Source organism: Venturia canescens, chromosome 4 (assembly GCF_019457755.1).
Source record: "Venturia canescens isolate UGA chromosome 4, ASM1945775v1, whole genome shotgun sequence".
In the NCBI taxonomy this organism is placed as follows: Eukaryota; Metazoa; Arthropoda; class Insecta; order Hymenoptera; family Ichneumonidae; genus Venturia; species Venturia canescens.
In genome coordinates, this window is record NC_057424.1 from 8663068 (window position 1) to 8677174 (window position 14107).

Genomic DNA, 14107 nt, shown 5'->3' on the forward strand with positions numbered 1-14107 from the left:
TTAATAGGAATAAAAATACGCAGGGTTATAGGGACGATGGGTACGAAGCTGAAGTTTCCAACGTTGGAGTCCAACGAAATGAACGAAAAAAACGTTTGAAATTCACCAATTTTTTATTTCACGAATCGTTGGGTGCAGCTTGAAAAACAACGAATCGCAAATTTGGCAGGGAACAAAATAGGAGAATTACTGAAATTATTAGAGAATTTTTTTCGATCATTTCGTTGGACTCCAACGTTGGAAACTTCAGCGTCATACGATGGGTAAAAAATCGTTTATCTTTCCATTTAACGAAAGAATGCTTCGTACGAAGTTTATGAAAAAGTGCACAATAACAATTGCTGAGCATATGTAACGAAAATTTGGGAAAAAATTCGAAACGATTGTCTTACTAATAATAAAGATATATTTAACCTTAAAGATTGAACGAAATTCGGCATTTTGTTTCTTCTGGCTTGGCCCATTCCTGTCATAGCCTTCCGTCTTTTTATTAACGATATTTTTAACGAGATTTTGGGTTCAGTCAATGATGGAACTACAAGCATTCAATTAATGGCTCGTAATTTCATTCGCCAAAAGATAAGCTGAAAAAATTAACTAACAATTTTGAATTAATAACTCCAACATTAATTTAGAGCGATCATATATTAAATTAATAAGTAAAAATCGAGCCAATTTAGACACCCATAAAGTGCATAAAATCCTTCGGGCTTGATCCACCTTAACGCTTCTGTATCGCTTCTTCGTTCGGCATGCGAGAATTAATTAAAAACAGGAAAAAAGTCTGATTTTGTATAAGAAAAAAAAAAAGGAAGCAGAAAGTGCAGAGTTCAGTGAGATAGGATTGGCTGATATTGTATCTTGTATATATATACATGAGCGGGAGGATGTGAAAAAAGAGCGTTGGTGAAGAAGATGGTGATTCATTAGAAGGAGCGAAAAAAGCGGTAAAATGTGGAAGAAATGCAGGAGGAAAAGAGTGCGCGCGTAAGGAAGAGGGGAAAGATCGAAGGGTGTCCGGTGCGAAGGCAGTCGCGAGTGGGGAGTAGAAAAGGGAGAGGAGGGGGAAGCGGCCGAAAAAGCGGTTGGCAAAAACATCTATGAATTCTGTCAATCGTTGAGTGGGGATTGGAGCACCGAGGAACTAAGGGTAGGAGTAGAGTTGCCCCCTTCGCAAATCCACAAATATATCGGACAGCACGTTTCCCGATATTTGGACTCGAAATTTCGGCTTGTCAGTCGAGCACGAGCACTCGTGACGCGCGTCATATAATCGGGACAGTTCATCCGTGTCTCGTTAACGAACTCGAACACACGCACACACATTTTTACAATTCGGTTATAAACACTGCGATTATTTCGAGTACATTGTTGCTCTTACGGACAAAAGAGTGGAAGGTCAAAAACTTCATCGAGACAGTGGATGGACACAAGTGCGTCGACGAACAAACATTTCGTTTTATCGTTTTGTGTGCTGCTTATAAAATTTTATAATCGTGTATGAAATCCAGTTAAACATCGTGCCAGTGGGGTGTCGTCGCTCGTTCGTGCATTTCCGTTATTTTATGTATCATTCACACGCATCTATATATATATATATACCAATATATATGTATAATGTATATAAACTCGTGCATAAACTCATTGAAAAGTGATCACGTTTATCGATACGCAATCGTTTAGTCGCGCATCGATACAGACATTTTCTCTAGTTTTTGCTCATCACTGGAATCACGGCAGCGGATTCGAGAACACGGCAGGACGGCATACGTCCGACGAATAGGTGCGTCAACGCTCATTTTTTATATCCAATTACTTTTGGTCCTCAAACGGAACGCGATCTGCGTAATAAAGTTTGAACTCTCAGTGCACGGCTTTTTGAGCATCCAAATTCGGCTCGATTTAATCGACTCGACGACTCTATGAATTTTTTTATCAACTATTTCGCTTAGATTTCAACAGAATTTGAAATTGACAGAGCTCGTTCAATTTTGTTCCATCGAACGGGTGCAGAGGCTCGTTCGAAAGTGCAGCTTCGAAAGCTCCGAGCGTCAGATAACCAACCCTGCTTCGGCTTTATTGTTCTCTGATTCGGTACTATCGAGGTGGGGGCAGAATCGTGACCAATGAGAACGAAAGAGGGGGGGGGGGGAGCGGGAGGGCGGTACGGGCGCTAAATAAGTTAACGGATGGATGGATGGGCTCACGATTTTTTAGAACTCGTTCGACGTCACTTTTCGTCAATCTTACTCGACTTTTTGATAACATTTTCGATTTTACGACTGAACAATCACGACTTTCGCTTCAATCTCCTTTCTTCCTCGTTTGTATCCTTTTCCACGTACCAAGGCCCACTTCGCAGGATTATCGAGGAACTTTTTCACACCGAGCTCGTATTATAAACAACAATCGTTCGCTCGGCGATTGAAACAAACGCGCTCCCAGTCGCTACTGCCATTCGATCATTTGTCCGTCTCTCTCTCGCTCTCTTTCTTGCAAGAAGAAATGAGGTATTTCTACCTCTGAGAAATCATTGTGATGTTATTTAGTCAAACTTTTCCGAAGCTCCATCGAGGAAATCTATTGTTTTGGCCTTCTTACGAGTATCTCGAATTTCATGAAAAACAAACCCCTCCAAAGTCTTTCCATAGTACTGTAGAAAAACTCGTTACAGCTCGAACTCGCCGGCAAACACGGAGTTATACAGTTACTTTTTAAAAATTTCTCGTAGCAGCTTGACAAATCATTGGAATTTTCAACGTTTACACGATATTTGTTCAAAACAAAATACATCGACCGACGATTCAGCTCGCTTCGCTCCGAACGATCGCTCTTATTCGCTTATGAATTGTGCCGAAATCAGGTTATTCGATTGTTTCAGCTGAAATTCGAAAAATACTGAGATGATTTTTCACCCGGAACATTCCAAAATTTCGAATGAAAACTAGCACAAAAAACTGACCAAAATAACCATTCGGAAATTCACTTTACGATAAATCTACGAGTCGAAATTGCGATAATGTTTTTGAGCCACGGTTGACATCGATTCGCGAACGATAAAACTGGAATTTTCAACATTCGTACGCCAAAGCAATTGCGTCTCGCTTCTACGCAGTATAAAAATCTGACTACGCTTGTCGCTCGACGCGAGCATCGAAAGCCTTTGTCTTTTAACCGAGTGAAAGGCGTTTGTTTACATTTTTTCGGTAAAATCTCTGTTGTTTAGGAAAAAAGCTGCGGATAGCGAAAACAGTTGTCGCCGAGCGCGCATCGTCGCTGGCTCGATTACCGCTGCTCAGCGTTAACACTGTTCTGGCCGCTGCTCTGGGATTCGGGGGAAAAAACTTTTTTTTTCGCAACGTTTGTCCAAAATAATTGGTCGTCGAGAGTCTGCCAAGTAGTAGATTCAGTGTTTTTTCTTCATTGAGTGCTCTTGAAGATTTTATTTCGCAACCTCAGCCCCGAAACTCAGATTTTCGGAAAGTTCTTCCAAATCACGAATTTTGTATACAAATAACGACACTACAAATATCCCACTTTTCAACTCAAACCTTCACGAATGCGAATTACGCCATTTCCATTTCGGCCCGACACCGTTACCAGCACGAATTGTTACAACTTTTTTCGTAAAAAATTTTGACATAATCCTGCAATTAAATCGATGCAATTAAATCCTCAAACATCATCTCAGCAGAAAAATCACACGGAATCGCGTTAAAAATCATAATAAAAAGAATAAAGTTGCATTTGAATTCTCAAAAAAGCGTCAAATTCAGAGGGAAAATACGGAAAAATTGGGGATTTTTTTACTCACCTTTTTACTTACCGCCGAGGCGTCAAATTACACGATCCAAATTTAGAGAGAATCGTGATCGATATTGAAACAAAGAAGAGGGAAATCTGGGAAGCAAATGAAACGGACTGAAAGTTTTCGGCCTGAAGAGAAAATATAATTGAGCTCTCGGAGAGTCGAGACGTTAAGGGAGAACATCACCAAACATTGTAATAGAGATAAAAACAGATTAGAATATGGACAAAGAATCGTCGATTTGTTTTCAGCGGCAGTCTAAAAACTCGGCGCTGGGAAAAAACAATCCGGTTATGTTTGCTTGTTCGCTCGCTCGCACTTTTTGCTCTCGCTCTCTCCTTCTCTTTGTTATCACGAGACCCAATGAGGCGTATGTTCGATACGCTTCAAACAACACGCTACCTTTTTTCTTATTTACAACTGCCCTATGAAAGTTTGACTCGTACAAACCGAACGGAACGTATTATGGGCCTCGCGCTTTCCTTTGTTTGCGGTTTTTACATGTGGTTCTTATTTTAACGGTGCCTTCGTAAAGCCATCAGCCAAACGAAAAACTTTGAATTTCAGCATTTTCGTGGATCGATAGGAGTATGAATCTAAAAAATTATCGTACCGTTCAATATTTATTCTCGACGAGGAACGATTATTTTTAGTACGTGGTGCGGGTATGGAAGAACCCCGTCGAAACTTTGCAGTAGAAAATGATTTTTTGAGATCCGATTTGCGTATTAATATTCGATTGTTAATCGAGTTTGCAGTTTGAAAATGTGTAATCAACATTGGAGGATTAAACGCTCGGAGCGAGTCTGCTATCCTTTGTAATTGCCGTTTAGGGTTGTAGGCTTTTCGGATCTTTTGACTTCTGTAGCTATCCCACATTGTAACCACCGCACTTCTTGTTTCATTATGTTTAACGAAGTTCAAAGAATGTCTCGTGCGAAATAATTTATGATGACAACCGACGAAGGTAATTCGCAGGACGCGTACTCGGCTGGCACAACACAATAGCTTTGCAGGAGTCAAGGAAAAACAGAGAGAGAGAGAGAGCAAGATGGAGAATGAGGGAAGGGGGAAAAGTGAAGATAAAATACGGAAAAAATTGTTTTTCTTTTCCATTTCGAAGCTTAGTAGAAAATAGAATGGCACGGCCAAGGAGGCTTTGCTCCACTTGAATAAATTATCCCCCGACGACCTTTCGACGTGCCATTGACGCACGTTTCCCTTATTTTCCGGCTTCCTCTTGCTCCTTCTCGTTTGCCTATTTCTATCTGTCTCGCTCGCTTCGAGTTTGCATTCCCCTCCAGCAGCAGCCCGGGCCATTTACCTCGAGGGCTGTGCACGCTCAAAGAGTTTTGTGAGACCTTGCAACGTCATTTTCTCTCCCCTACTTGCGTACCTAGAAAATCTGCGCGGGGTGTCTTCCCCGGCTAAACTCCAATTCTAACCCCTTTTCTCCGAATTTTCTCGATTGTCGTCGATCGTACCGTCCCGAACAAAACACTCATATTTTTATTTCAATCGGCACATGTACGCGCGACGCTTTCACCCGCGCTTCGAGTCCGTTGTTTACAACGAATCCTCGCATCTTTTCATCGCTAATCCTCTTACCTCCAAATTCAACAAATTATTTCCTCAAGGCCATCCCCCAAACGCCGCTAATTAATTTCTTATTATGCTTTTTTCATGAAACACCAATTGCCCCAATAAAAAATGTTCTCTCTCATTGCATTAACTTTTGGAGACTCCGCATTTTTGTTAACGCATTTTTTTTAAACGTCGCGGATGCGAGAGCGTTTTTCCTCGACCGTGCGTGCGCGTCAACTCACTTGAATGAGCAGGGACTCGATGAAACGGTCTTCCGAAAATTCGGTTTCCTAACAAAGTTCGTGAAATCGTTCGCACTCGAAAATCCACCGGACTCCCCCGCACCGCGGCCTGTCGTTTTTTCGTTCCCATCCTTTTTTAAGCTTTTTCCTTCGAAATTCCCGAGCCGACGATTCCCTGAATAGCGCATTTCTGTATTCAAAAGAATCGGGGAAAAAAATGTATCGTGGGCGTCCTGAAAGGTGCCAGTGAGCGCAGACGGCCCAGAAAATCTTTGTATGGAAAATAGCTTCGGACATTCGTCCCCTTTTTCACGAATATCCGCAACAAAACCCCTTTTTTCCTGTGCCAGCTGTGTACTCCTTCTCCGCTCGGCCCAGCCGGTTACAAATTTCAAGGGCTGCTACATTTCCATCTCGAAAGAGAAATTGTTTTGGCCCACGAGATTTTGGGAGCGTGACAGCAGCGGCATATGCGGCTCAAAATAGCGGCTGAATAACAGATCGGAAGGAGCGCGGATATCTTAATCGCGCCATTTTATTGAGCCGGTGACGAGAGCTTCGATTCTGAAATATAAAATTGCCCTCGCAACGAACCCTGAAAAAATCTTATGCGAACTAGCGTTATAAATGCAGTGGGATCTCAAGGGGTTCGGCATTCCCAAATCGAACGACGCTGAAGTTTACAACGCGTTGGAGTCCAACGAAATGAGGGGGAAAAACACATTTTTAATTGAGCTATTTTTTATTTCACGAAGTATCGGTGCAGGTTGAAAAACTGCGAAATCCAAATTCGACAGGGAACGAAATTGGAGAATTGCTGGAATTGTTGGAGGGTTTTTTTAATATCGCTTCGTTGGACTCCAACGTTGGAAGGACGATTCATCCTGAAATACGAAAATCAACGTTGAGAAAAGCGTCGGAGAATATTTTCCCTGAAATAAGGCCTCGCTGGGACCGACAACCTTTCATAAGATTAACGAGTGCAACAATTAGTGCGAGAAAGGAGAAACCCATTAATTCGATGAATCGATTTCGGTCTGAACAGGATTCGATAAAAATGCGAGGAAACTGGGAAGCCGCCGAGGCGCTCGTTCTCGCGCCGAGCCAGCAGCATCAGCTCCAGCAACAGCAACAAAACATCATGGAGGATCAACGTCTTCCCCTCCATTCGCCAACCACGCCCGCCTGGGGGGGTGGCATCAACGATAGAATAGTGGTGAGTAATCCAAACTTTTCCACCCCTACCGCCTCACCGAATACCCCCCGCGAATCAAATCCTCCACTCTCATCTTCCTTCGCAACCGCTGCACCGAATCGCAGCCACGAAAGTAGCCTCACCATGCCGCTTCTTCCTCATTTCCCCTTGCTCTCCGACACCCATCACCCACAATCGCCAACCCTCCGATGCTGCATCACCCTGCTTCAGCCTTTGTAGCCAAAATGTAGCAAAATGACAGCTTTTAGAAACGAAATCCCCCCCTCGAAAAAACGGAAAATATTCTCTCCTGTTTCTTCGACAAACTTTTATTACGACGCTGACAACGTTGCAGCGCTGGAGTCCAACGAAATTAACGAAAATAGCATTTTTAATTCAACCATTTTTTATTTCACGAATCGTTGGTGTAGACTGCGAATCTACGAGTTGCAAATTAGGCAGATAACAGAATTGGAAAATTACTGGAATCGTTGGCGAGTTTTTTTAGATCATTTCGTTGGGCTCCAACGTTGCAAACTTCGGTGTTATGTTTTCTTTATGGGAGCCATCTCAAGATTTGACAAGTCCAAGAAAATTTGATAAAGCTTCGCGTTTAATAAATTATCATAAACAGCCGAATTTGGATCCTTTTTTCTAAAAAATCAGTTTGCTCGACTTCGCCGAAAACGATGTTTTGTTGAAAAGGTGAAATAATAAAAAAAAAAAACGTTGTTCAAAAAATATTACAAAAAAGCTTCTCCATACTGGGACGAAACTTTGTTTAAACGATAAAATATTTTCCTGCATATTTAAATTTTTGGTTAAACTAACGAAATATTTAATTTTCCTTTATTTATCATAAATTTTATCAACTTTTACAGAAGGAAGAACCCGTAGAAGATAAGAATGACGATTCCGGTGTATCGCCGGGTCACTACACGAGCAATTCAGTCTCCCCGAGAAGCAGGCGTTCCTCGTCAACGGCCAACTGCAGCTTGTCACCAGGAAGCGCAACATCACAAGATTCGAACGCCATGCAGTGCGGCAGATTCGATTACAGTCCACAGAGCATGTACAAAAATTGTGATGCCGCAATTGCCTATGGAAGACTCCACACAATGGACCAAGTATCGACGGACAATCAAACGAACGAGCATCAAGCGATGGATGTCGTATCCAGCAGCATGAAATCCGTCACCGAAGACTCCGACGCTGCCCTCGACATTTTACAGTGCCCTGTTTGTCAGTTCACGACATTTAACAGGTAAAGAAGTTTTCTCTTCTTGCATCAAGAGGGATCTATTTTGTGTTTATTCGTATAGACCATTGTCTTCGTTGCTCGATAACGAAGTCAGCGTTGCTCTACGATTAGCTTAGTTTTATTCGATGGTTATTTAACGATGAAGCTTTTTATTATGAATTATGAAAAAAAAGAATTGGAAAAGCGGGAAAGAAGGAGAAATTTGTCTCATTGAAAAATGGACGTTCTCCGATAATGATGCACAGCCGCGGACCATGTTTGTAAGTAGTATGAAATTTTTTTTTCAGATTACAGTTCAGTGAACACCTGGCGACACATTACGCAGCGAACTGCGAGATGCCAAAATTCGGGAACTCTCTGTTGAGCCCCGACGACGATCACAGCCAACAAGCGCAGTCGCATTATCAGCAGATGGATCACTCGATGAACGCAATGGACGAAGAGAGTCGCGCCTCGCCGTCCCAAGGCGATCGGTCGGAGCAGGAATCCGAGGAAGCTGATGAGCCGGGGCTGCGCGTGCCCCGCGTCAACTCCCAGGGAAAGGTCAAAACGTTTCGTTGCAAACAGTGCAACTTTGTTGCGATAACGAAACTCGAATTTTGGGAGCACAGTCGTGGCCACATAAAAGCAGAAAAATTGTTAACGTGCCCAAAGTGTCCTTTCGTCACCGAATACAAGCACCACCTCGAGTACCATTTGCGCAATCATTTCGGCTCGAAACCCTTCAAATGTGACAAATGTTCGTATTCCTGCGTAAACAAATCGATGCTCAACAGTCATTTGAAATCGCACTCGAACGTATATCAGTACAGATGCGCCAATTGTTCGTACGCGACGAAATACTGTCACTCGTTGAAGCTGCATTTGAGAAAATACAAGCACAATCCCGCAATGGTGCTGAACGCCGACGGGTCGCCGAATCCCTTGCCTATTATCGACGTTTACGGAACGCGACGCGGACCCAAACAGAAGCCTTCCGGGGGCTCGAACAACGGCAAACCGAACGACGAGAGCATCGGTTTGGGGCTCCAGTCGTCGGATCAACTCCCGGTCCAGGCCCAATTGTCGCCGATAAGCCGTAACCACGTGTCCCTCAATCCGATGAACGCGATTCATGCCTTCGGCAACAACGTCAATCAGGGAGTAATGACCTTTCCTTACGGCCAGTTATTCGCCGGTTTTCCGATGGCCACCAATCATTACCCGGTGAGCGACGAGTCCGCGGAGAAGCACCTGGAGAACCTGAAAACGAATTTATTCGCCGAGTACGCGAAGATGATGGCCAACGACAAGATGAGCGCCGCCGAGTACAACCAAGACTTCATTTCGAGCGTCCCTCTCACAAGCGTCAACAACAACGGTCCGAAAATAAGTGAAATCCCGATGTCGCCGAGTGACTCGGAAAGAAGCAACGGGACGACCAAAAATATATTATCGGCGACGACGTCCCGGGCGAGTCCAATTGTTTCATCGGAAAATCACAAGTTCACGCCGCTCGATTTGAGCAAACCGGAAGGAATAGCGAGCGAGCATTTCTCGAACATCGACGAGTCGAACGGCGACGATTCTGAAATCCTCGGGAACAACAACAATAACCGGACGAGCGCCAACAGCACCAACATCCAGAGCGATGCTCCGGGCCCGAACAGCGCCTGTTCGAACGTCAATTCGCCCAAAACATCGGGAACGAGCAGACGCAAAGGAAGAGCGGTAAAGCTCGATCGGAGGGTCGTCGAGGACGAGACAGTTGAAGAGAACGACAGAGAAATTGAGAAAACAGAGAGTCGGGAAACTCCGTCGTCGAAAAACGCGAATGAAACCGCGAATGAAACCGCGAACGTAACGAACTCAAAGGAGGCCTCGCCGGACAGGAACCTCGGTGGGATCGGCAAGAGTAACGAATTTACTTGTCAGTATTGCGAAATTGCGTTTGGCAATGTCGTCATGTACACCGTACACATGGGTTACCACGGTTACAAGGATCCCTACACTTGCAACATGTGCGGCCACGAATGCGATGACAAGGTTTCTTTCTTTCTCCACATTGCGAGATCAAAGCATTCGTAGTTCGGTCGACCGATTGTTGTCTTTCATTTTTTTAAAAATTTTCTTATTTTTATTACTTTTGTTTATCGGTTAAGCGAACTTTTTTCGAGGGTTCTCATCTTTAGCGTGCTCCCGAACAAAAAGCCACCTTTTTTTTCTTACTTTTTTTGTTTCGATCCCATCGGGTTTACCCGGCATACATTTATGTTCGCTATAACATGCAAAATCAAGTAGTTTATTCGCTGAAGATGCACCATTATTTACAACGCGTCGCGACAGATTTAAATAGAATCTCTGCGTTCTAGTCAAAGAAAATAACGAAAAAAATAACAAAAAAAAATTAACAATCGACACCGGGCAGACGCTGTGAGCGTAGAACACAGCTCGGGGTGCAATTTAAACGTAAATCATGGATAATAGTGGGTATTTCGAGCCGATGACGTTACTTTATAGAAATGTAGATTTTTTTTTCCTTTTTTCTTCTCCCCTCTTACGTTTTAGGCGCTTCTCATCTGACTTTTTGATGTTCATGTTTGTTTTCATATTCTCGACATTGAATTTTCTTTCGAGAACTTCGATCGAATGTGAATATTTTGATGCGAAAAGACGAGTCTCAGAGGTCGCTCGATTCTACTTAAACTACTAATTATTATAATTATTCTGTAGCGTAGCGTTAACACGTGCGGATTGTAATATCTCATGGTTGAACATTGCGAACGCGTGTCTTCAACTTTGCTCCCTCGGCTCTTCGAGCCCTGTATCCAGAGCGTTCGACGAGATTCGTTGCTGCCCATTTGGAACGAGCCTTCGCACGGCGTGGAAAAAAAACGATGAGAAGGCTTCATCCCCCGCGAATCCGACGACGGACAATTTTTACTTTGATCCTTTCACATTGATGAGCTGGACGCCCGCAGTCCGTGCTCAGACGAGTACAATTATTTTTTCTTTTATTTTTTCGATGATGCCAATTTTTGTAGATCTTACAAAGTGACCCGGGGGGCTTTTAAGGGTTGATCGTCCGAGTCGGGTTTTTTTTGCGCGGCAAATGAGAAACCGATCGTTTTTCTTCCGGAAGTACGAAGAGCTCGTAGACGAGTAACGAGTTAACAAGTCCGAGGATTCTCGTCCTCCCCCTTATAAATTGCCCGAGCCAAGTGCTCAAGTTACTCGGACGTTGCCTTCGCTTGGAACTCAGACAACGATCATGATTACAAGATTCATTACGAAAAGGGAGGAAAAAAACTGTTTGAATTATGAAGACTGATGAACGGGTCAAACATTACCGAGCTTCTGATGTCACATTCGCCTATTCATGACACTTCCATCCCTCCTGCGACCAAAGTGTCGAATAAACGTTTCTTTTACAACGCTGATGAGACACAAATATCCATATACTAATTATACACAAGTAAAACGTAGTTTGATCACATATGTTTTCACTTTCGTATAGATATATAAATATGTATATATATATAAATATATATATGTACAATCGTACATAAAAATGGTTTTGATGGATGTTGGAGCGACGATATTGACTTCGCAGATGAGCCGAAACTCGAACGGTTCTCGTGTTACAACCTTTTCGTTTGGCTGCACCGAAAACTAAATTGCTGAGAGTCATATTAGCTGAAGCGGTGAAATTTTCTTTCATTCGTGGTATTTCGACGGTCGCTCGACCGAGATCTTTTCATTTTCGACGATTCTTATCGATTTTAATTACAAACATGCTGAGACCCTTTTCGAACGATTCGAACCATTTTATTTTACCCGATTCTTTTTGAAAATTACGAAAAGTGGGGTTCGGCCACTAAAAGTTGTTTTTCTTTCAATACTTAACCGAAAACCCGGAAGAAAGTGAGGATTATTTCCCTCAAAAGTTTCATCACTTCAGCCTTCGATTTCTCTTTTCCGATTCGTTTCCGGTCGCGCTTCACCACAAAAAGACAAAAGTTTGTAACATATCCGGACGAAAGCTTCCGTATCGTTGCTCTCGAGCTCCGCTCGGACACCCAAGTACCTTGAGCTTCGCACACGCGCGCATCCTGCACCGAGAATCGTGCGGCTCGCAGTGTGAAAATCATATTTTTTTAGTTTCCATTGTGCGTGACTATTTGGGAATGTCGCAACAGAGCTCACCGAATGTTTATCCTGAAAACGTATATTTTTCTTACGCTCGTGCCGACAGAATTTACACAATTATATATATATATAAAAAAAAAATAGATTTTACAACCGTTTTTGGTATATGTATCGATCGAAAAATTCGGCAATAACGAGAACAAGCTATAAATATATATGTGTGTATATATATATAGATACGTATATCCGGCTCGACGCAACAAAAGGTTTGGCAAATTGATTGGTACTCGAAGAAAAAAGTGGTAGAAAAAGTAGCCAAGGAATCAGTATCCCGGTGCAATTTCAACTTGCTCAATGAATTTTACCAAAAACTTGCGAATTCTCTGACCGAAAATGGTACAAGAATCGTCAAGTTTTCGATAAAAGCCTCCAACGAAAGGAACGTTGTCAGGAAATTTGAATTGCACCGAAAAAAAAAAAACGCCGTCGTTGTTCGATTCTTACGACGAAAGAATTCTCGAATTCAATCTATTCCTAAGCTGCTTCCTTCCCATTGAGAGAAAACTATCGAATATGCCGATCGTAAAATCGAGCCACGGATATACGCGTATATATAACAATGAGATCATCATCTCATTTCCGAGTCTCGAAAGTCCGATACAAGTGTACATGTTCGTATATGAATAGATAGAATATATATTAAATATAAGAGTATATATGATATAAATATATTTTTTGAATCGTCAAGATCTATTGCTGCTTCGAAGATATTATACGAAAAGCTGTGAAGCATTTTCTCCGCCGGGGAGTAGTATACCGTCTGTCCAAATTTCACTTCCTCAAACCTTTTATTGAGGATTTATCATGCGGGAATGATGTATGTGCATGTGCATATACTTACGTACACATGCAAGGCTGAAGACTCGACCGGTCACGGTAGATCGAATTTTCATTAATTTGCTCACCCGAGCTACTCAAACCCGTTGATTTTTTCGAATGGAAAACTTTGTTCGAGGATTCGAGACGTTTTCCTTGATTTCGTGGTATCTGAGAATCGTACAATTTTTTGTTATTTTTTGTTTTTCCCCATCGAGTCGCCCGACGTAGACACTGCGAAAGAACGGAATGATTTTTCTTTTTTTTTTCCGAGAACGCCCAATTTCTTTTTTTTTTTTTATTTTTTTATTTTTTATTACACATCGTTGCGTGACGCGAATCGAATTTTCTTCCGATGAATGAACGCCGTTTGCAGCACGTCGTTTGAGTTCACAATTACTGCATTCGTTGAATTTACTGTGTCATCGTTGCAACGCGTTTATTCACCGGATTATGGTATGTCACTCACGAATGAAAGAGCGTAAGAGAATCGACGCTCACTCGAGATACCACGAGATTGGTAGCGTTACCACGTAACGAGGAAATGTCGCATGAACGCTATACCATCGATTAAAAATATACTTACGGAAAAAGGTGAATGCTTCATGACTCAATGATGTAAAGAGATCTCGTATACTTAGAATTTAAGGTAACTCGATACGATGTAATAAATCAACATTCCCTCGCTCATGTAACTCCAAATACATAAATTATTTATACAATTAATTTTGCATTCTCTTTCGTCCTGCCAACACACCCGTTCCTCGAATCGCCGGCAGACCACCGCTCAGATCAGCATTGAAAAGTGCTCCTTTTCAATCGAATATGAAAACGGCTACGGAAATAAAAAGCAATGACTTTCCTCGTACTTATGATTGAAAAACTAGCTCGCTATGATCGTGCGGAAATTTCAACCACAAAGAAATTGGATCTACGGAGTCTTGTAGTTCTTAAAAAAAAAAAAAAAAAAAAAAAAAAAATCGCGCTGCTGTTTTTTTCGTCTGAACAACAGA

General features: G+C 42.4%; 1 protein-coding gene across 1 annotated transcript; it reads left to right on the plus strand.

The window, feature by feature from the left end:
- Window positions 1–1249: 1249 nt before the first annotated feature.
- hb (hunchback) lies at window positions 1250–11010 on the plus strand. Its single transcript, XM_043417155.1, has 4 exons — window positions 1250–1783; window positions 6680–6850; window positions 7711–8093; window positions 8378–11010. Exons 2-4 carry the CDS (start codon window positions 6692–6694, stop codon window positions 10155–10157), a joined length of 2322 nt encoding a protein of 773 aa, XP_043273090.1. The 5' UTR covers window positions 1250–1783; window positions 6680–6691; the 3' UTR covers window positions 10158–11010.
- Window positions 11011–14107: the final 3097 nt, after the last annotated feature.

Excerpts from the sequence above, each read along its gene's own strand:
- hb (XM_043417155.1), top strand. The coding sequence starts at position 6,692 with ATGCGAGGAAACTGGGAAGCCGCCGAGGCGCTCGTTCTCGCGCCGAGC. Across the intron at positions 6,851-7,710 it reads GCATCAACGATAGAATAGTG|AAGGAAGAACCCGTAGAAGA; the intron begins GTGAGTAATCCA and ends CAACTTTTACAG. Across the intron at positions 8,094-8,377 it reads CAGTTCACGACATTTAACAG|ATTACAGTTCAGTGAACACC; the intron begins GTAAAGAAGTTT and ends TTTTTTTTTCAG.